This window comes from Bos grunniens, chromosome 8 (genome assembly GCF_055505025.1).
Source record: "Bos grunniens cultivar Pamir isolate PY7600 chromosome 8, Bosgru_T2T1.0, whole genome shotgun sequence".
In the NCBI taxonomy this organism is placed as follows: domain Eukaryota; kingdom Metazoa; phylum Chordata; class Mammalia; order Artiodactyla; family Bovidae; genus Bos; species Bos grunniens.
This window is the reverse complement of record NC_141172.1, coordinates 73,265,766-73,289,548: the sequence shown is the minus strand read 5'-3', so window position 1 is coordinate 73,289,548 and position 23,783 is coordinate 73,265,766. Positions and strand designations below refer to the sequence as shown.

Sequence of the window (23,783 nt, the reverse complement as noted above, 5' to 3'; positions counted from 1 at the left end):
ATGTTGTATCTCAGTTACACCTCAATTTAACACACACACACACACACACACACACACACACAGGGGCAGCCTGGATGGGAGGGGACGTTTGGAGGATACATACATACGTATGTATGGATGAGTCCCTTTGCTGTCCATGTGAAACCATCACAACACTGTTAATCAGCTATGTTCAAACAGAAAATAAAAAATTAAAAGAATACAGAAGGGTTGCATGCACACAATGCAAAAGCAAAAACAAAACAAAACACATCTACCTCATAGAGTTGTTGGGAGGATCACAGGAATAATAAAAATAAAGTGCTGTGTGTTAGTTACTATTATAGTTCTACTCATTATCTTTTAAAAAACACCTATTACAAAATGAATGCATTCCTTGAAAATGTAAACAGTACATGAAGGACAAATTCAACCCTGTTCCCAACCTCCCATTCCTACTCCTAAAGGAAACTACTTTAAATAGCTTCATTTGGAGACTTCCAGAGAATACTTCATTTTTTTGTGTTTTGCTTTTACAAAAAAAAAAAAAAGGAACTGTATTGCACCTACTTTTCTGTAACCAGTGTTTCTTACCTAACAACTTGATGTTTTTCAATGTCAATATATGTTGCTTTACCTTATTCCTTTGCATTGCATCCCATCATAAAGATATACCATGCTTTAACCATTATCCAAATGGCAATGGTTAATCATTACCCAAATGACTGTCTCTTAATATTCTGTTATTACCCAGGACTTCTGTGAACATTCTGCCAAGTAATCTGGCAATATCCATTAAAAGCCTTAAAAAAGGAGATTGTCGTTAACTCTTAATTCTCTTCCAGAAATATCATCTATGGAAATATTCAGAGAAGAGCAAGTTAGACACGGATATCCATTAAATGTTTACATAGTAGCTTTATCTTTTGAGTAAAAATGAAAAAAGGCAGACTTGTCTTTCTCAATAGATGAACTACATATGCCTTTTTCTCATCACCTACTTCATTCCTGATTTGCAGCCTCAGAATTCCTGCCTGGTCTAAGGTTACCAAGTCCCTTTTTCCTTGGAAAGGAAACAAGGCAAGATATGAGCACTGTGCTGTCCAAGTATTACAAAGTTGAAAGAAAAACCTCAATGAATTCTCTTCCTAATAAATAAGCTTTAAAATTAAAAACTGGAGGCTCTATTATGTTAAAAGACTACTTACAAACTAACCATGGTTCTGTTGTGTCAGGTTGCACATATACACACTACAGGAGCTATTTTCTAGCTGAAGTGTGAGAACTGCTAAGAGGATTCAGAGAAGCATGCCTCCACACTGTGAAGGCTGGTCCAGTAATTGTGATTACATTCATGACTGCTTGGTGTGTTTGCTCTTTAGAATTTTATAACCACCAGTTCAATCCTCTTGCAAGAAGGGAAAATGGGAAAGTGAGAGAATGTGGGAAAGGAGAGAAGGAAAAAGAGTTTTTCTCACTCTTTCCCCAAGTTTTCAATCCCATGTGCAACTCATTCTAACCCAGGGTAACACATTTCATTATGTCTTATTTTCTTTCCTCAAAACCTTTCTTTTACTTCAAGTACCTGATGCTGGAATCCAGCTGAGAACAGTCACTGACATTTTTCTTTAAAACAACAATAACAACAAAACAGTATTATAGCCTTAAAGGCCTTCTTGTAGTCCTGGGGAACCAAGTACACCATAGCTGAAGATGTTTAAAAGATTAAAAAAAAAAAAAAAAAAAGGCTGTACTGCCTACATGAAATAATAACAAAAACTGGATTACTACTGTAATTTTCCTCATCTTACCTACTGAATTTTATGACATAAATGTCCAATATCCTTAAGTAAATTGATACTTTCTCTAAACTAAAAGTAGCAACTGGAAAATATTCTTTTAACTTTGGAAGTAGTTCAGATATTTCTCCACTGATTTGTAATGAAAGCAAACAGTCCCTCTACACGGATAAACTTTTTTTAAAAAGTCAGAGAAAGGTTTCATTATTCCAAAAATTTCAATAATTTGCTATTAAAGCCCCACTTTGACCCCTGAACTACAGATAAAATCCCAAGCCACAGATTATCTGTACAATGAGTTCATCTCCTGTTTTTCAGACTTGTGCAACTTTGCCCAACAAAGAACTTCAACTTATCAGCAATTTGGGTAGTATTAGACGCCTGAATAAGTTGTTTTGCAGAGTGTCCAAAAATCACTTGAAGGAATCAATAAGCCTTCTTGTTTTGTTCAGTCCAGATTTGTGTATCAGGCTTAAAAAAAAAGAGTGAAAGGCAAGAGAAGCATAATGAAATGTGGCACCATCTAAAAGCTTTTCAATAACATTTAAAGCAGTTCGCCCTAGCTCCAACAAAACACTTTCTATCTAGCAGATTTCCCGAAGCAACATTTTGATACTATACACACAGGCTGAGCATCCTTGCACTTCTGTAACAGCTAATACAAATGTATCAGCACCTGATTGGTCAAGGACATCAAAGACCTCAGGGGTCTGTCAGAACAGGGAGGAAAATCATCACATGGAGTGCAACCCCATTTTTCTGTTACATGGTCAAAGGTAAAGAAAAATTCCTTTGCTTTCTGTGATGCCAGGGACATATACTAACCAAACAGCTAATTTGTATCACAGAAAAACTGGAGTGCAATCAAGAAACAATATACTACAAAGAGATCCATAGGCAGGTCACCTCTGTACATTAGGTGGGATATAACACAGGGAATAAATAAGAAACACACAAGATCAGGGGATTGTGGGCCACTGAAGAGAAGTGTCCTGAAAGGAACACTAGATCGGGTGAAAGTAAAACCTCAGCTCTAGGATTTAGCCTGTGGTGAACTTGGACAACACACCTGACTCTAGACTTGTTTCTCTCTTTTTATGTGCTGATTTTTGCTGTACAGCAAGGTGGTTCAGTTACACACATAAATATATATATATTTTTTACATTTGTTTCTAATATGGTTTATCCCAGGAGACTGGATATAGATCCCTGTACTATACAGGAGGACTTTGTTGTTTATACATTCTAAATAGACCTGTTTCTTTACCAGTAAAGAACAGTGGACAGCTACTGCTAATGTTTCTTCCCGTTTTAAAATCACTTGCTTTTAAAAGAGTATGTTTAAAAAAAATTCTTTTTAATTAATAATTTTTAAATGCATATTAATATGAGGCAAATAACATTAAAAGACAACGAAATTAATCCTAATTTACTGTAGGAAATAATACATAAACCTTACATTCCAGAACATAAGACACTTCAAATTTTTGAAAAGTCAACATTTAAGGAATCACTTAATCAAAAGATGGAGCAAGAAAAATAAGCACTGAAAACATTTTTTAAATACTCAAATTCTATCTCAATATTGTGAGGAAAGGAACTCTCTTCTTTAAAGTAATTGTTGGGCCATGTTGAACACCTCTCCCTGATCAAAGATCTTGCAGTGCTTTTGATGTCATTTAAGCATCCAACTGATTTTTAAACGACTTTATGTGGCCATATGTTAACTGTCCCAACTACCTCTTTCAAAAGGCAAATTACAGGAAGGTTAGGCAAGAACCTTCCCAAGACTTTCAACGAGCTTTAAAGGGGAACTGGGCAAAACCTCAGAACAAGATGTCTAAGCACCAGAATGTTAGGAAAAGCAACCGTATTTGGTCGTAATTCGTAATTCGATATTGGCATTGACTTTCAACAGCTCACTTTTAACACATTAAAAACGAATGAGTTTTTAATCCCGTCTCTGAAAATCCATTGCCCCAGACGCCAAGATTTGTGCAATCTTGGACGGTTCAAGAGGCTGTTCATAATCAGGTTTACAGGACACACAACACGATCGTTTAAAAAAAAAAAATTACTTGAGCAACTCTGAAACATCTTTTTTAAAAAAAAGTAGCATAGCCTCCTCACCCCCACCCTCACGTGATACAAGTAACCACTAAATTACCAAATAATTTTCCTGGCCAGCCTGTGCTAACAAAAGAACGCAACAAGAGGGCTCACGTTCCGAGCCCAGGGGAAAGGCCGACCCAGAGAGGTGGGGTCAGCCGGGCCTGGCCCAAGCTCCGAGCACCCTTGACCTCCCGCCCGCCCTCGGCCGCCCCCTCCTCTCGGCCTGCTGCCCGCGTCCATCCCCCGGCGTCCCAGCCGCACGTCCCCATCTCTGCCCACGTCCCCTTTGCTGCCCGCTCCGCCCACCCTCCCTCCCGCGCCGCAAGGCCCACCCCTCCACACCCCGATTGGCTCCTCTCTGGGGCCCACCACAGGTGGGATCTGCTCGACCCCCTCGTCTTCCCGCCCAACTATCCTCCCCAACCGCGAACCCAAGCCGTTCCCCATCCAAGACCCCAGGAGAGAGCGGAGCCAGGTTAGGAGGAAGACAGAAGCGACTCCTCCAGACCTGTGACGGGAGCTGTCAGTCATCCGCACATCCTCGGCCTTGACCAATGGGCTGTCTTCTCCTCCCGCCCCCCGCGCGGAGCTGGCGGCGGCGACCCGAGCAGCTCCTCCTCCCCCATCCCCTTAACCGAGTCCGCTGGCCCAGCACTCACTGTTGAGGCCGGCAGGCGGTGGCAGAGACTGTTCGCCTTCCTCACAGTTATTGTTGTTGTTGTGCGGGGGCGGCGGCTGTTCTACTAAGTGAGACGACATTGTCTGGCGGCTGGAAAAGCTGCGGCCCCGCAGCAAGGACCGTCTCCGGTTCTCGGGCAGCAACACAACAAGCCGAGTCCCCCGCCCCCCTTTCCGCGCCTGCGCAGTCCCTCCCCCACGCTGACGTCAGGACCCGCCCCGACCACGTGAGGACAACACAACAAGCGACGGGCGGGGCGGGGGCGTGCCCAGGCGAGCAAGGTACGTGGAGACGCGGGAGTCGCGCTGACGCGCGCGCCAGGAATGAATTCCTGCGTGTCATTGACTGGCAGGATGGAGTAAGGTATGCGGCTGTAACTGGAATAGAGGATGAGGAGACGTGTAATGAGGAAGTGCAAGGGCCTCAGGTGCTGACACGCAGGTCTCCCACACCTGCGGGATCATTGTTTTATCCTACCCGTGAGCATTTCTTTTTTAATTTCCGTAAGGACTCTTTAGATATTTACCTATATAGGTATCGTGGTGACACAAGGGAGGTGCCTCCCCGTCATAAATCTAAAATCAAGCTGGTGGAACACTGACACGCCAAACAAGGAACAATATAAGGCAGGCCAGATTTTTTAGTTGTTAAACAATTTAAAAAAAAACACATAATTACAAACAACACACAATCATTATTTTAAAAATGGAAAATTTCAGGAAAACAGAGAAGAATATAATCACATAAATCGCATCACTTGGCCCATTCTGGAACAGGACATGTGAAACGTTGTTTCCTATAGGTGGGTTAACCTTAAACCATGTTCCTTAACCCTCCACCTACGTCCTATCTCCGTGTCTTTGTCGTTTCCTTGGTCTCATTTATGTGTGGCATCTATTTCTCTCGGTCTGTCATTTGTTTTTTTAACCTTGTTTCACTATAGTGTGTTCTCTCTAGTGTTAGTCGCTCAGTTGTGTTCGACTCTTTGCGACTCTATTGGCTTTGGACTGTAGCCAACAAGGCTCCTCTGTCCATGGGATTCTCCAGGCGAGAATACTGGAGTGGGTTGACATGCTCTCCTCCAGGAGATCTTCCTGACCCAGGGATCCAACCCGGGTCTTCTCCTTTGCAGACATTCTTTACCAACTGAGCCACCAGGGAAGTCCAGTATTTCACTATGCTGACGTTAAAATTTTCAGGCAATCGGATATGTTATTTTTATGACTTGGGAATACCCTCACACCATGATTTTTAATCTATTCCCTAGAATTTTTTTCTAATAGGTTGGATTTTTATACTTATACCTTAGTCCATCTGAAACTTATTTTTGTATGTTGTAAATTGCTTAACTTCAGTTCTTCGCAGTTGATCCAACAGTATTTATTAAACCATCCTTTCTACACTGATTTGAGAGTACACCATTATCACATTTTGAGTGAGTGGAGTCGCTCAGTTGTGTCCAACTCTTTGCGACCCCATGGACTGTAACCTACCAGGCTCCTCTGTGCATGTGATTTTCCCGGCAAGGGTACTGGAGTGGCTTGCCATTTCCTTCTCCAGGGGATCTTCCTAACACAGGGACTGAACCCTGATCTCCTGCATTGCAGGTGGATTCTTTACCACTCAGCCACCTGGAAAGCCCTTTATCAGCTTACTTGAGATATAACTCACATACTCTACAATTAACCCATTTAAAGTTCACAGTTCAGTGTTTTATTTACAGAGTTGTGCAGCCATCTCCACAATCTAATTCTCAATTTATGTCACCTCCAAAAGAAACGCTATGCTCATTAGTTATGTCTGATTTTTCCTAACTTCTTACATTTGATACTTATTCCATTCATTATTTATTTGGGTGTTTAAGAATTTTTCTCTGTTCAGAGTATGTTTTTGTACTACTAGTTTGGCGATTTCTCTTAGGTTTTCTCTGGCGCCTAATTTATGGTTAATTTGGGGAATGTTCCATGAATATTTGAAAAGAAGGTATGATTCCTGTGTTGAAGATAGCACATTTGACATATCTATTGGAACTACCTTAATAATTAAAGTTTTTTGTATTTTTTCCCTCTGTGTATTTCAAGAGGTCAGTTAGTATTTCACTCCTGATATGTTTCTGTTTCTTCTCTTTTGTTGTAATTGAGGCTTCACAATTTAATGCATAGATGTTCATAACTGTGTCTTTATCATTATGAATTGGTCATAGTTTTGTCCTCAGTCCAACCTTGTCTGATATCATGATTCTGGGTTTTATTATTGTTGTTGATGTTTGTGTTTAGTTGCAACATTTTGAGAAGGCAATGGCATCCTACTCCAGTACTGTTGCCCAGAAAATCCTATGGATGGAGGAGCCTGGTAGGCTGCAATCCATGGGGTCGCTAAGAGTCAGACACCACTGAGCGACTTCACTTTCACTTTCCACTTTCATGCATTGGAGAAGGAAATGGCAACCCACTCCAGTGTTCTTGCCTGGAGAATCCCATGGATGGAGAAGCCTGGTTGGCTGCAGTCCATGGGGTCGCACAGAGTCAGACACGACTGAAGCGACTTAGTAGTAGTAGTAGCAACATTTTGATGTACTTCTACCCATTTTTTTTAACTTAAAAAAAAATATTTATTTTTAGCTGTGCTGGGTCTTTTTTGCTGCAGGGACTTTTCTCTAGTTGTGGCCAGCGGGGTATTCTCTAGTGGTATGCGGGCTTCCCATACCGCAAGAGAAGTGGTAGCTTCTCTTGTTGCGGAGCACGGGCCTAGAGCACAGGCTCAATAGTTGTAGCACAAGGGCTTACTTGCTATTCGGGAAGTGGGATCTTCCCGGACCAGGGATCAAATCCATGTACCCTGCACTGGCAGGCAGATTCTTTACCACTGTGCCACCTGGGAAGCTCAGCAGCTAAACCTATTGTGCACTTAATCTGAGCCAGGCTTTATGACTATCTCATTGAGCTAATTTCCTATTTAATTCTCCCAACCATCTTAGGAGTTAGGTATTGTTACTATTTTATAAATAAGAAAACCATGACACTTGCTAAGTACCATACACATGATGGCGATACAGCTGGTACTTGGACCTGGAACCATTTGACTGCCAAGTACAGACTCACCACTACCATGCTCCCGTTTCATTTCCACACACATGTGAATGAAGCTGCCAGCGTATTCTGATTATCGTCTTGCTTCTTAGCCTCCAAGGCACTGTCTAGAAAAATGGTTCCAGTTGAGCCAGATTCCTCTTTACCCACATTTAGAGATCCCACCTGAATACAGTCTGCGTTATCCTAACCAGCTGCACTACCAGGCACCCTTCCTTTGGAACTTTTTTACTATAGATCACAGAGTTCCTACTTATCAATTATGGGCTTATGCAAAGTTCAGTATGTTAGGTGTAATTATTTACCATTTCATTGGTAGGAAAGAATGTTTCCTTTCAGACATTAAAAAAAAAAAATGCTGCCTAAATGCTGGTATGTTAATCCAGGGAGTGATTTCTCTCAAATTATAGTTTTACTTTGCTTTCAAGAGAAGAGCCATAATTGTATCATGCAGAAAATGTTTTCCCTTGATCTCTGAAGTTTTGTCAAGTTTGAGAACACTGCATTGTTATTGCCTTTGAAAAAATAAGGACCAAGTGATACAAATCAGTCAGGAAATGGACATTTTGGTCCACAATTTTTGGAAATTGCTTTGGTACCTATAACACTGATAGCTAAATTAGGACCTTAACTTGTCTCATTATGTAACAAATCTTTGTCTACAACCATTCTGGTGCAGACTGCATCCAGATTTTAAATGTAGTCTATTGGTCTAGAACTTTCACTTTTGGGAAATTGGCCTAACAAAATAATCAAAGAGGTCTGTCCATGGATAATCACTGCAGTATTACTGGCCACAAAAAAACATAGATAAAAAATCTAGATGTGGCCAACAGAAAGTCAATAACAGTGGTACTTACTTCCTTGTCATGTAGTCATGAAGAATGAAAATGTTTATCAGTGATGGGAAAATGTGGGCCATCATGTGAAAACAGTTTACAGAACAGTATGAATAGCCCTCCAGCTTTTGTATCTATATGAAACCAAAAGAAATGTATCTGAGAGGAAGAACTGTGGATAGACTTGATTTTTATCTTCCTTTCCTGGCAGTCTATTAAAGAAGTGGTTAAGACTGTGGGGTCTGGAGATGACCCAGTTGGGTAGTATTTACAAGTCATGTGGCTCTGGGCAAGTTACTTTGAGAAAATAAGTTAATTTGTGTAAAATCCTTAGTAAAGTGCAATTATCATCATCATTACCATTATGAAATGGAAATTAAGTAAAAATACGTATGTCTTTAATATCAGAGAGGCATCGTGTATAAGATAGAGCAAAAAACATGGGACCCAGAGTAAGAAAAACTGATTGAGTCCAGGCTTTCCAGTGATGAGATGCTGGGCAAGTCACATCCTCTCTCAGCCTGATCGAGGGTCAGCTAGGAAAAGTAATCCTCTTTCACCATCTCGGGGATGTAGTAGGCATCAAATGAGATGTTTGTAAGACATAACCATGATGTACTCTGCAAACCATTATTGTGTGTGTGTGTGCTCAGTTGCTCAGACGTGTCCAACTCTTTGTGACCCCCATGGACTGTATTCCCACCAGGCTCCTCTGTCCATGGGTTTTCCAAATAAGAATACTGGAGTGGGGTGCCATTTCCTCCTCCCAGGGATCTTTCTGATCCAGGCTCCAACCCACATCTCCTGCGTCTCCTGTATCAATTGGCAGGTGGATTCTTTACCACTGAGCCACCCAGGAAGCCCATTATAAATTATATTGAGTGTTGATTGCATATTGTACCCAATTACAAATAATTTTGCCTTGTCTTGGCCCTAAAGCAGAAGAGGTGTGAACTCAGTGGTTTCAGAAGGGAGGAAAGGAAGCAAACATGGTAGAATCAAAGCATGAGCTCTGAGAGGCCTTCTCATCCAGTGACCAGATCAGCTTCTCTGCAAGGCCCATCAGCACTCAGCTGCCAGCTGAGACAGTGAAGAGGCTCAGAGGAGGAAAGAACTTTATAGTATTTTCTTAGACTGGCAGCATTCCTGGTGTGGCATTTCACCACATCCTAATCACCTTGTTCTTTCCTACTGAAGGCAACAGCTACCTGGCCTGATCAGTGGATCCTTTCAGGCAGTACTAAGTAAACTGGGCAGCAAGAGTTTGATCTGGATTGGGGCTAATACATTAACATTTTCAAAGATCCTGTGAGGAAGCAAAATGTCACTTGGAAAACTTCAAATTGTGATGGTTCATTCTGCCGACTCTGCTGAGAGATTCGGAGGATAATAAAACAATAATACATTTCAGTTCTTAAAAGGGACAGATACTGCAGTTTTCTTTGTAGTGACTCACAATTAACATGACCCTCAACACAACAATTTTATATTGTGTCATCTTTAAAATGAGGAGTTTGGTTTAATGAAGTTTGAGGTCCCTTTAAACAATAAAGTAATTCTTTGATGTATAGGTCAAGATTAATTAATGCTAATGAGGGACATTATTTGGTATTTTGAAGTGAACACTTCACCTGTAGTAATTTTTCTCTCATAACCTTTAATGGAGTTCAGAATTAGAACAAGAACACCAGTAATAGAAATTAAAATGTATTAAGAAATAAAAGCATCAAATATAAATATGAACATAAAATAACTTTTTCTCATTTTAAGCTGGGGAAGACCTAACTACAAATGAATAACTCTTTGGTTTGACTATAAAATAAAAAATTAAATCCCAGTTTATAGTATTTTGAGCAGATTAAAAAATGAGTGTTATTAACTGTGGTCTTAAACCTGACAGTTTGTAAAATGGACAATTTCCTTGAAGGGAAAACAGCCAAAACTCATTTAAGTAATAGATAATTTGTATAACTTTATGTCTTCAAAAAAATTAAACTCAGTTAACGTTCTAAAGAGACCCAAAGGGCATCACTTGTGAATTCTATCCAACACTGAAGGAAGAAATTATATGAATTCTGCCTACAGTCTTTGATAACATAAGTAAGAAGAGAAACTCATTTTATGAGGTCAATACTACACAGACCAGACAATGACATTGAAAGATAAACAAACTATATGTTAATATCCCTCATGAACCTTGCAAAAATACTCAACAAAATACTAGCAAAAGAATCCAGCAATGCTCTGGGAATGCAAGGCTGGTTCCACAGTTAAAAGCCAATGTAATTCACTATGTCAACATCATGAAGAAAAACTACATGATCATTTTTAATAGATACAGAAAAAACATCTGGCAAAACCCAACATCCATTCATGATTAAGAACGCTCAGAAAACTAGGAGTAAAGGGGAATTTCCTCAGCCTGGTGAAGACTATCTACAAAAACCTACAACTACTAAACTTAATGCTAAAAGACTGCATGCTTGTTCCCCTGTATCGGTGATGAAGCAGGTTGTGTCTAGCATCACTACTCTTTTCACCATCATACTGGAAGGTCTAACCAGTGCAGCAAGACAAGAAATAAAAGGCATTGGAAAGGAAAACTGAAAAGACTGGGAAAAATAAAACATTTATTATAAATAATAATAATCTGCAGACATGGCTATGTAGAAAACTTTAAAGAAATCTACATAAGTAATCTGGCAAAGTGTCAGGATACAAGGTCAATATACAAAAATCAATCGTATTTCTAGATATTAGCAATGAACATTTTGGAAATTGAAAAATTTTTTAAAGTACCATTTATAAAAGCACACACAGAGAAAACCAGAAAGTACTGATAACGTATTTGTGAGATCTTTATGCTAAAATCTAAAAACACTAATAAAAGAAATCAAAGACCTCTATGAATGGAGCAATATGCTGCTGCACTCATGGACTGGAGGGCACATATTAAGATGTCCTCTCTTCCTGAAGTGGTCTACGGATTCAATGCAAATCATTAGCAAAATCCAAGCAAGTGGTTTTGTTCTTGTCAACAGGCTGATTCTAAATTGTATATGGCAAGGCAAAGGATCTAAAATTAGCAAAAGTTCTCAAAAAGAACATAGCATTTATGCAAAGCTACCATGATCATGCAATGTAGTATGAGTGAAAGTTCAGACATAAACAGAATAGTTCAGAAATAGACTAATGGTGTGTCAACTGATTTTCAACAAAGGTGCAAAGAAAAATGAACCTTAATCTATGTATGGTACATATGATTTTTATATGTAACACATAAAAACCAACTCAAATGGATCACATTCACATCACTAAATGTAAAAACTGAAAACTATTAAGTTTCTAAAATATTTAAAAAACTTTGTCACCTTGTTAGGCAGATTTCTTAGATGTGATACCGAAAGCATAACCCATTAAAGAAATAGTTGAAAAAGTGAACTTTTGTGAAAATTAAGAACTTCTGCTCTTCAAAAAGCTCTGTGAAAAGAGAAAGCAAGCCTCATTCTGAGGAATATTTATAAAGCACATGGGTGACAGTCTTGTAGCCAGATTATAGGAAATAACATCTGACTAAAAATATGTAAACGCAATTTGGCTTATCGTTTTTACTTTTTCTGATTGACAAAGATAAAACGTGAGGCTTCATCCTTAGTTAGGGTATATTTGTGACGGAACTTCCATTTTGGAATGGAAATTTGACAGTATGTACCAAACTTTAATACAGTAATTTCTAGGAGTGTTTCCTAAAAATCTTACACACCAAGGCTGGTGTGTATGTTCACTATTCCAATACTTCCACTTGCAAAAATGAAAATAAAAACCTCTCTTGATGACAGGACTAGTAAATAAGTAATGTATCAGCCACAAATTGAGGCTATTCGAAGGGGAAATCTGGCTTCAAGTATGCCCAGAAGAGAGCCAACAAAAGTACATAAAAATATGAATGGGAATTTTCTCTGCATGGTTACTTCTGGGTATTTTTTATTCTTTCTGAAGAACATGTATTCAGAAGAAAAAAGTTAAATTTTTTTTTTAAAGGAATTTAGACATTCCAGAGTTAAGAGCAACATGAAACTCCTGGTCTTCTTTATGGTACATAAGGATCTGATTTTGCAAGAAGGGGGCAGGCTGAGTAATCTCTGACTAAAAGAAAAGGCAGCTCATAATTTTCAGTGTCATTTTTGCTACTTCTGCAGTAAGGCACCATGGACAGATAGCAGTTGACATCTGGGTCGCCCCTCAGTCACTCACTCTAGGGTTGTGTTAAATAGTGGTTTTGTTTGGGCATAAATACACTTTTAACTTCCCCTTTGTTTGGTTCCCAGTTTGGTTCTTAATAATGAAGCTCTTTTGGTATCTCATTTATGCATTCTCAAAAACACCTCCTAAATGTTGGTCAAGACTCACCTAGTGCCCCCTAGTGGGAAAGTCCTCAAATAACTGGCTGCTATTCACATATTTTTGTTTGCTGAATTCCTTCTTTTGGAGAAAACTAAATTTTGTAGTGTCTTCCTTTTTACAGGTAGCGTGCTAAGGTGGCCTTTTCATATGTATTATTAACTTTAGGCGTGCAATTCTTACGTAGTAGGTCACATAGTTTAAAACCATTATGCAATAATCTGTCAAGCAGACAAAACTCAATTTATTACTACACTTACAACATTTGAGAATCCCAAGATTTCTCTGAACTTCTGATTAATACTAAAGATGTCTTGACCTTATATGCATAGTTGTAAGCTGAAGCAGAATCAGTTTCCAAGGCTTTTTGGAGAGGAGGGGTGTGTAAAGAACTTTTTTTTTTTGTAAAAAACCTTTTTAAACCGTGGTGTCTCTTTTGCTCTCACAAACAGCTTTAATTATAAACCATCTGAACGTGTAAGTACCTAAAATAGTAGTGCTCTTATATACTATAGTAAATGGGCTTCATTCTTGATTGCCTAGCACTACCTTTCTATTCTGAAGGTTGGAGCTTGGTTTTGTTCTGTAAGTACACACTACTATCTCCATTTAGTGTCCCCCAGCAAGGTAATGGCCTAAATTTCACTAAAAATACTTTTATCAGTTAACTGTTTCGTTTTCACAAATAATTTTCCAAGAATAAACACATTACTTGTATAAATATTGTTAAAAAAGGTAAGAACCTCAATTTTATTGTTTTCTTTAGGAATGTCTATGACCAGAATAATTCTCACATTTAAGGTTTTTTAAAAATCCTCACTTAATCTGAAAGGAAAAAGTGTGAATGCACTTTTCTATTCCAAAAGTCTAAGGGCTTCACAGAAGAAAGCTTAACATCCAACAGTTACATGAACATGTTTATATAGATACAGAGATTTAGATAATAACTATTGCCCAGCCACTAAAGATCGAGATTAAAAGAATGAAAGTTCTCCTACTATTATTTTTCAAAAAGGTTGAGCGAGAGGGACAGAATATGTATGTTTATAGGTGTCAAGAGAATGGGAGAATATTAAGCAACTTGACAAGACCAAGTTTAACTTTTATTAATAAAAGGATTAACCATGACCATGAGTGGCTGGGCTTATAGTTTGCTACATCAAAGAAATTAAAAATTGATTCTTAAGAATATTTATAATAGCATTCATTTTATAGAGGCATTTTAATTTTTAAGCAATGTTTTTTGTAAATATATAAAACTAACCCTTAGTGTCATGGAGGAGAATCATCATAACTACTGCTAAATCAAAGAAGAATTTCCGAGAGCTGCCTGACGATGTTTATCTCAACACCTACACCCAAACTTTAGGGAAACAATCTCTCTTTAGGGAAAGATCTGGAAAACTGCCTGATCAGAGTCATCAGTGTCTGCTTGTAGCCAGGGAATAGCCCACTTCCAAGTCAAGCATGAAGAATAACACAAAGTACAAATGTACCCAAGATCCCCAAGTAAATTAGGAAAAGTGCCATTATTTTAAGAATTATCAGACATATAATCAGTGTTTAAATACAAATTCCGATTTGTTAAGTCCAAAAGATAACAGTAATTTTATTACATATAATTTCTCCTGTGTGCTAAAAATGTAACTTACAAGACATAGTACTTGTATACCTGTGGAGGGGTTACGGTGGAGTTGTTGAATCATTTTTCATTGATGAGAACAGAACGACAAGGTAGTGGACAGATAAGCACTTGGGTCCTCTAAAATTCAAAGCGGTACTACTGCTCAACCAAAACACACTACCATTCTGTTAATATGAATGCCTACTCATTTATCTTTTAAAAATAAAGTCCATCTTTTTCTCCATTAAAGCTTCTGCAAGATTGACACAAGGTTCCTTCTACCTGTTAAAATAGGGGTGCTCTTCATCTTTGGACAACGTATCACCATTTAGGGAAAATGTAATCATATACATTACTAAATTTTTACTTGAGGCAGCTGTTGGAGTCCATTAAGCACTTTTGGAACACTGTACCTTTAAAGTTTGTCTTTAATATTAATTGCTTTGGAAAACCAAAAATAGAAGAAAAACATCTATGGCAAAGTACATTTCATTCAGATTTGACAGCAGTAAAATACACGCCCCCCCCCCCAAATATTAGTGCAGTGTCAATTTTGTCTATGTAAATCACTTGAGGATAGTTTTGTTATGGTATGACTGAATAACCAAAAAAGTTTTAACTTGTTTAAAAAGTTTGTCTTTGACTTAGTATTCAGTAATGCAAAAATGAAATTAAGCACTGTAAAAAGTCTTTAAAAATGAAGTTCTACAAATGTGGTTCCCATTTACAACAGTTTTCATTAACAGATAATGAATTAAGTGTAGACACAATGTATCCAGTACCCTTATAACTACAATTAAAAAAAATCTCTAGTAGCATGTATATAGATCGTGATATCTTTAGGAATACCAATATATAGTCAAAATATGTTCATACAGAACCAATACCTCTCCTTCTCCATGTAAAGAACACTTTTTAAAAATAATTAACAAAAATACCAATTAAACAGTGGAACCTCATTTCACTTGACTGCACCCAAAGGTATGACACAAAATATTGGCTTAAAGAGGTAGATTAAAAAGAAAAAGGAAACCAGATTCTCCATTCTTTGTCACTTTTATTCAGTAGTAGTATTTTTTTTCCTTATTTTCAGTGCCAGACACGGCAAGGAGTGATTACAGCCAACTGTTATTAAAACATTTGTTCGCAACATGTACCCCCTTTACCACTGACCCCAAACTGACTCGTGTGCTTTCGTTCTTTCCTTTTTATACCACCACCAAGACTGGGTGGAGGGGCAAGGGGAAGAGATGGAGGGGAAGAGTCCAGGAGCCAGAGAGGAGGAATGCTACAAGCCACAGTAAGAATGAGCTGTATTTAATTTAAAAAAGGGGAGGAGGGGTGTACCCCACAAATGATACAGTAATGAGGATACACAATTAAATCCCATAAGCATGACTGAAGGCTTTCACTGTGTTTGACGTCATCACAATGGAAGGCATAAAAAGTGGAGTAAATCAATGTTGACACAGTCCAATCTAGTCCATTAGGCAAGATGGTGCAAGAAGTCATTTAAATTAAAAGTGCCCTACCCTTACCTAAATGGCTAGCAGACATGGAGAACACCACAGGGAGGGATCCACAGAGCTTTCTCCATGTAGCTATGGAAAATGTGTTGTCGAATGGCACATTGTCAAACACTGGAAAAGGGGCGCCACAATGGACCTCTCTCTCTTTTAAGTACGAATGCTAGATTCAACTATCTCAACTAAGCAGGAAGTGGGTTCTTCTGCTAGGAAGGCCAACCCTAATTCACTTTGTCTTGAAATATATACAGATTGTTTGTAGTAGCTACAGCAATGATATTTTCCTTGGGGTGCCAGGCTGTGTGAAGTATTTTCTTGTTGAAGTCTAGGCTGTCGACACTGATTTCATCTTTCTTTCGCTTGCCACTTGCACACACTTTGCGTGGCTTCAGAACCGTGCGAGGTTTATTGTTTTCTCGTGATGCTTCCAGGGTTATGTCTCGCTTTGTGTTCCGGTCAAACATTCTGAAGAAATTATTGTAAGATCCAGTCATGACAACACTGGAAAAGGAGACAGAGCATCCAGTCAAATAATGAAAATGAGTTTTCGATGAACATTTCGCTGGTGAAATTCAGCCTACTGCTCCAAAGCAGGAGCTACTGCAAGCAGATCTGGGTTTAGGGAGAGGGCTGCTGGCACCAACCCAGAGACCGATCACTGGAATAAACTAGGAATACGGTATTAGTACTTTGATGTCTATTCATGACTCCTTTCATGACTGCCCAAACTGTCACCAAAGTTGAAAGCATCCTCAAGTAAGGCTTGTAAGTAGTAGTGAATGGTCTAAATTGAAAACATTTACAACCCCAGTCTATGCAGTCCTCCAGACCAGCCAACCAACAACAAAACAAAAGTATGGTATACACTTCTAAGAAAACAAAGCTTTATTCTCTGATTTACATTATAAGCTACTGATGTTCCCAGGACACGTCAGGTTCAGAAAACAGCTTCTTATGAATGCTTTAAAGAAATCTGCATCAAAGAATATAAAACAAGTAGCATATATGATTTTTATTAATAAAAAACTCACTTAACCTAAACAATATATTGTAAACAAATATTTTTGACAGATATTTTTATAATTTCTGTAGTTTAGACTGGCATTCCCATGTTACCAGCATTTGTGAGGTTTTAATGGATTTTAATGGATTCTGACACCTAGTCTATAGCTATTTAAAAGGTGTTGCTAGCCAGCATTTCTATGGTATTCTTGCCAAGTATAACCTGAATCTAATCATGAGGGAGTATTAGACAACACTCAAATGAAGGAAAATTCTATACAATGAATGGCCTGTGGTTTTAAAACAAGCTGAGATCATGAAAGACAAGGGAAGAATGAAGAACTGTTCCAGATTAAAGGAGACAATGAGATGGGACAAAGAACACGATTGAGGGAACTTGTGATATTTACAGGGATCTGTGGATTAGACAGCAGTACTGCATCCATGTGAATTTTTCTGCCTTAGATGCCCACACAGTCATTATATAGGAGAGCATCTTTCCAAAAAAAATTTTTATGTTAAGGGAAACAAACAGTTTTTCTATAGTGTAAGATGCTGTTCAAACACAAGGAGAATGAGCTGGTGTAGCTGCGCGCTGCATCCTACTCCAGCAGCGCCTTCCCTTTTCTGTTCCCCTGATGCCTCAGGCAGGGCAGTGGTGGTCAAAGGCGAAGCCTGCTTACTCCTTCAGCTTTACTGTGGCCAGCCTACTACGTGGCCTCATATTATAACCAGATAAAAATAATTTAAAAAAATCAGACAACAGATAAATGATTCAAGTTCTGTTATCTTCAATAGCACCAGGAAACCTGAATCACTTATCAGGCTTCAGTGATAAAACTATTGTTGAATAAAGTACTCTAATGAATATCTTGAAGGTAGGTTTAGTAATTCCAGAATTATGTTTTCTTTTACTATTGTCTGTTCTCCTGGAACATAATGAATGGTAAATACATGGAACAACAGACTGGTTCCAAATCGGGAAAGGAGTACATCAAGGCTGTATATTGTTACCCTGCTTATTTAACTTATATGCAGAGTACACCATGCGAAATGCCGGGCTAGATCAAACACGAGGTGGAATCAAGACTGCCGGGAAAACTATCAGTAACCTCAGATATGCAGATGATACCACCCTAATGGCAAAAAGCAAAGAATTAAAAGAGCCTCCTGATGAACGTGAAAAAGAGTGAAAAAGTTGGCTTAAAACTCAGCATTCAGAAAACTAACATCATGGCATCTGGTCCATCACTTCATGACAAATAGATGGGTGAACAATGGAAACAGGGACAGACTTTATTTTTTGCGGCTCAAAAATCACTGCAGATGGTGACTGCAGCCATGAAATTAAAAGAGGCTTGTTCCTTGGAAGAAAAGCTATGACCAACCTAGGCAGCATATTAAAAAGCAGAGACATTACTTTGCCAGCTAAGGTCCGTTTAGTCAAATGTGATTGTTTTTCCAGTAGTCAGTCATGTATGGATGTTGAGAGTTGGAAAGCTGAGTGCTGAAGAACTGATGCTTTTGAACTGTGGTATTGGAGAAGACTCTTGAGAGTCCCTTGAACTGCAGGGAGATCAAACCAGTCAATCCTAAAGGAAATCAGTCCTGAATATTCATTGGAAGGACTGATGCTGAAGCTGAAGCTCCAATACTGTGGCCACCTGATGCAAAGAACAGACTCATTGGAAAAGACCCTGATGCTGGGAAACACTGAAGGCAGGAGGAGAAGGGGATGACACAGGATGAGATGGTTGGATGGCATCACCAACTCAATGGACATGAGTTTGAGTAAGCTCCAGGAGTTAGTGGTGGACAGGGAAGCCTGGCATGCTGCAGTCCATGGGGTCACAAAGAGTTGGACATGACTGACTGACTGAACTGAATAAATACTGACAACCAAACTGAAAAGATTAAGACTTATCCTTTGAAATAATGATGCACATTTTGATGGCACAGTAAAAAGAAACTGTACTATGGCAAAGCTGTGGATTATAACAAGCCTAATCACTCATGGTAATATGGTTAAAATAATACATAGTAATTACTTCTTCTCTTCTATGAGGTATTGATGTAGTATCCAGAAAAACTGGTGTGTAAAACTCCAAATGAAGTATCTATCACCTAAATATTTCTAAAACCAATTTAATAGCAAAGTAACAAACACACTGAAATTTCACCATTTAAACTACTGGTATGTAAAAAAAGTGATTGATATGGTTCATTAAAGGGATAAATTAACATTTATATAATAACATTATAAGTTTCTAGTGTATTTTCACATTTACTTAATGAAACACAATGTTTAATTTTTATCTGCCAATATTGCTGTAAGATTTCAAGGAAACCCTGGGGAAAATAAAGTTGGGAAATGTAATTTATCTCAGTTGAAAAACACATTGGCCATTAGCAAATGTGGCAATCATACTAGGAGTGAAATAGTAAATTTCTTTCCTCTAACAATTCACATTTGAATAAGATGTTCAGTTCAAATTAAAATCAATTTACCTGTCAGATCCATTCCAACAACATTCAAATTTGTCAAATATGCAGTCATTTTCATACAGTGAACAAAGTTTACTTCTGAGGTATTCATGCACCTGGGGCGGGGCAGGGGAGAAAAAAATATTATACACACACACAAACACATGGGTACTTAGCTTATATCACATGATCTACTGCTCTTGAAACTGGAAAATGATTCAACAAGTCTGTATCTTTTTAAGAAGGAATATATAGACACATGGATTGAGTGAAACTCACTCAGTCGGGTCCAACTCCTTTACGACCCTATGGATTGTACCCACCAGGGTCCTCTGTCCATGGAATTCTTAGATCATATACATACTTTAATCTCATTAAAACTCAATTCTCAGAACAAAACAAAAACTCAATTCTCTGAGAAATAGTAAAGGTACCGAGCTCCCCGTTCCACAAATACACATTTTTCATTCATACAACTGAGAGATATACCCTCTTGGGGATGGCACATTTACTCTTTGTAAGTTTGACTAAAATAGGAGGCCAGAAAACATCTTAAAATGGCACAGATAAGACACTGATTAAAGAATATATAGCAATATTTGAATTTTCCAACACTTGATTTTCTATTAATTGTTGATTAAAAAACATATAATACTGTGGCTTCCTTTTTAACTACCGTTTTTGGGGCATAACTAACTGAAGCCTACAGTACCATTAAATGCATATGTTATGCACTGCATGACCCTGCCCTGATCCAGTGATAAATTATATGGTTACTTCATGTATGCATCATGGAAATATCTGACACACTTGTTATTGCTTACACACAATATGTACTCGGTCACTCAATCATGTCCAACTTTCTGTGACCCCATGACTGGCCCACCAGGCTCCTCTGTCTATGGAATTCTCCAGGTAAGAATACTGGAGTGGGCTGCCATTTCCTCCTCCAGGGATCTTCCCAATCTAAGGACTGAACCTGCATTTCCTGTGGATTCTATATTGGCAGGTGGATTCTTTTACACTGAGCCACCTGGGAAGCCCATTTCTTATATAGTACCCAAAGCTAATGAAAATAGTTGTTTTTTTAAGTACAATTCTATATTCATTAGTTTTCCACAAAGGGATCAACTAGAAAATAAATTTTTAAAGTATTCTTAGAAATGATACATCTCTATATTAATATTACTATGTTGTGATCATAAGGGAAAAAAAAGAGTCTCCATCTCACTGTTCTTTTTCATTTAAATGAGAACCTTAAAATGAAGTAATGATAGAAAAGAACAAGTACTTTCTCAATGCTTAGAATTCTCTATGAAACAACCTAACTCATTTTAAGTGTCTGTTTTATCTTTAATGGAATGATTCAGACCACTGTGTGTGACATTTTAAGTGAAAATCTGTTAACACAGAGGATTTACAACACTTGTGGGTTAGGACCCACCATGAGTATGTGAGGCAAATAGTAATGTTAATATTACCCTTCAATCACATAACAGGTCAGCTAGATGCTTATACAAACTCAGTGGGAGTTGAATCTGCACCTGCTACACTGAGTATGATGTGAGTCTACTCCAATCACTAAGCCAGACCAGCACAGGTAGAAAAACTGCACCCTGTCCCAGCTGTGCACATCTTCATTCTCTTCTCCAGAAGAAAGGGACCCACGGGAGCAGCTTGGCTGACAGGGAGAATCCAGAATTGACATTCTATGATAGACAGGCAGCCCCCAAAGCTGTCTGCTGGGTACTCATATGCCCCTCTCCTTCAGCTTAAGACAACAGTTACCAGCCAGTTCACCTGACTGGGCAACACGCCAGGGTTAACCTCTAATTCAACTAGCACTGTCCACACTCCATCTGGGATGCCTCTAGTGAAGGCCTGGCTATTCTCCCCCGTCTTCTCCCCAGACCTCGGTAGAGACCTAAAGTCCATCCTCACTTCAAATGTAGATAACAGTAGGAAAAAAAAGTTATCACTGAAACAAATTGGTAGCTTTACATTTTAATTGTAAAACTAAATAGAAAACACAATCTATAAAAGTAGATATAAATTTAACATAAAGAAAAGCAGTGTATTCATGGATCTCTGAAGGAAAAAGCCCAATGGTGAACATACACTTTGTACTAGGGTTAACACATACAGGCTATATACTCATTGAAAGAATTCCAAATACCTGGTATGTTTCCACAGGCCTGTTTTCCATATTTAAGTCCCAAATTTTGACTGACAAATAGTCTCTAGTCATCATATATCGACCACTATGGCTGAATTTTACATCAGAAATTGAAGAGATGATTTCAGAAAAAAAAGACCTGTTACTGGGATCTTCAGGTTCTTCAAACACTGAAAACAAGCAAAAAAGGTTGGGACCATCTGTAATTACTCTGGCTTGGACAAAGCATTTACACAAAACATTATTCACAAACTTCCTAGCAGTGAGCTAAAAATGACAGGCTAATAAAGAACTGGAAAACATCTCAAAGAACATCTGTAAGATTGTAACCTCCCTGAGAGAGTTTCTTAGGAGAATGAGAATACAGAAGCTGAAGAAGCAAAGTACATTATGTAGCACAGCACTTTCCAGAGTCACGTGGCTAATTCACCAGAACCAGACTTGTCTGCCACATCTGACATGTGTCAGCTCTGTGGTCCTACATATACCTCACTGACTTTGCCTATACCGTCACCACAAGACACAGACCACCTTCGCCACTCCCATGCATACCCACGGTTTTCAGTGGTCAGGTAAAATTAGATTGATAAGAGGTATGTAACAGTCTTTGTAAGTTTTTTAAAAATTCAACATGGAGGTAAGAATAATGCAACCCCTGAATTTCTTAACCTTGTACTCTTCAAACTTAAACGAGCCAAAGAAACCTCTTCTCAGGAAAAAATCTTCCTAGGAAGCCCAAAACAGGAAGGAAGGGAGTGGGGAGAAAAAAGAGGGAGGCAGGCAAGAAAGGAAATGTTCTACTTGCAGACAGGACTGGAGAACCCAAACCCAAGTTCCTAAAGAATAGCATTCTATTAAAAGTACATCTACTGAGACTCAACAGATGTGCCCCAGAGATAGTCTTCTATGTTTTTCCAGTAGGAGAACCTGTAAAGTCTCAGGTTGAGTCAGGCAGCTTACCAAAAGGTACAGGAGGTTTAAGACCCATGTGCTGTGCTTAGTCACTCAGTCCTGTCTGACTGTGCAACCTCATGGACTGTAGGCAGCCAGGCTCCTCTGTCCATGGGATTCTCCAGGCAAGAATACTGGAGTGGGTTGCTATGCCCTGCTCCAGGAGATCTCCCCAACCCAGTGACTGATCCCAGATCTCCTGCAGGTGGTTTCTTTACTGTCTGAGTCACCAAGAAAACCTATGTACATGTAGTTACAACATCTGAAGACAAACAGAAAATGTTATCATTTGAAAATAAACTTACGTTTAGAATGCCTATCACAGAGGGCGGATGCCCTCATGTCACATAACCGAATGGTTCCTTTACTGCTACTGTATACAAATGTGTTACAGCTGTTGGGATGGAATTCTGCAGCTGTAATCACCTCTGTCAGCTCTTCCATATTGGCAGGCTTGATATCCACAATATCTGGAGAGCATTTTATTAAGGAATTTCCACTTAAAAGAAAGGTCAAGTATAATTTTATATTTCTCAAATCTACAGCTCATTCAGACTTAAGCACACATATTAATTCTATTTTAGAATGTAGAGGGTTTTTTTTTTCTCTGAGTATGATATAAATCCCAGAAGACATAAAGAAAAGATTGCTAGGCCATCATCCTAAATATCAAGAACTTACCATATTTCCAAACAAAACAAAAGGAAAAATCTGGAAGGCAGCACAATGGGGAAGCTGCACACAAACAATGGAGCTGATTTACCTGATATTAAAAAGGTACTTAAAACAAAAAAAAACCTCCAATAAGAATATATGCAAATCCAATGAAAATTTTGGAAAAGAACAAATAGAAATGGTTGAAAAAATATGAAAACATGCTGAAGTCTACTAAGGATGAAAGACGCAAATGAAAACAACTAGAGACCCTTTCACTAACTAGACCACGAAAGGTATAGGAAAGCAGGCATTTTTTACGCATTACAGGCAGACCTTGTTTCTTTGCTTTGCTTTACCGTGTTTCACCTATCAGTTCACTGCACTTCACCTATGATTTACCGCATTTTTTATAAATTGATGTTTTGCAGCAACTGTGCATCAAGCTAGCCTATCAAACACCATTTT

The 23,783-nt window shown here is 38.6% G+C and overlaps 2 protein-coding genes and 1 long non-coding RNA gene across 9 annotated transcripts in view; 1 reads left to right on the top strand and 2 right to left on the bottom strand.

The window, feature by feature from the left end:
- Positions 1 to 4,718, bottom strand: part of BNIP3L (BCL2 interacting protein 3 like) — a 25,246-nt gene extending 20,528 nt beyond the window's left edge. Inside the window, exons 1-2 of one of the 4 annotated variants that reach the window (XM_086416519.1) lie at positions 258 to 1,726; positions 104 to 166 (exon numbers count right to left, since the gene is read on the bottom strand). Coding sequence is in view for 1 of the 4 variants with exons in the window: in XM_086416515.1 (XP_086272641.1) it covers positions 4,550 to 4,649 (100 nt within the window). In the remaining 3 variants the exon portion in view is untranslated. The other 3 variants (XM_086416515.1, XM_086416518.1, XM_086416517.1) reach the window with 3 other exon arrangements.
- Positions 4,709 to 23,783, top strand: LOC147367415 (uncharacterized). Its single transcript, XR_015170073.1, has 2 exons — positions 4,709 to 4,850; positions 23,747 to 23,783. It is a non-coding gene; the product is annotated as an uncharacterized LOC147367415 (long non-coding RNA).
- Positions 15,560 to 23,783, bottom strand: part of PPP2R2A (protein phosphatase 2 regulatory subunit Balpha) — an 81,772-nt gene continuing 73,548 nt past the window's right edge. For all 4 annotated transcript variants that reach the window (XM_086416513.1, XM_086416511.1, XM_086416512.1 and 1 more), the window contains 4 exons: positions 22,967 to 23,131; positions 21,711 to 21,880; positions 19,559 to 19,650; positions 15,560 to 16,549 (listed from right to left, as the gene is read on the bottom strand). In XM_086416513.1, the coding sequence (XP_086272639.1) occupies positions 16,270 to 16,549; positions 19,559 to 19,650; positions 21,711 to 21,880; positions 22,967 to 23,131 (707 nt within the window). In that variant the 3' untranslated portion in view covers positions 15,560 to 16,269. The remainder of the gene's footprint in view (positions 16,550 to 19,558; positions 19,651 to 21,710; positions 21,881 to 22,966; positions 23,132 to 23,783) is intronic.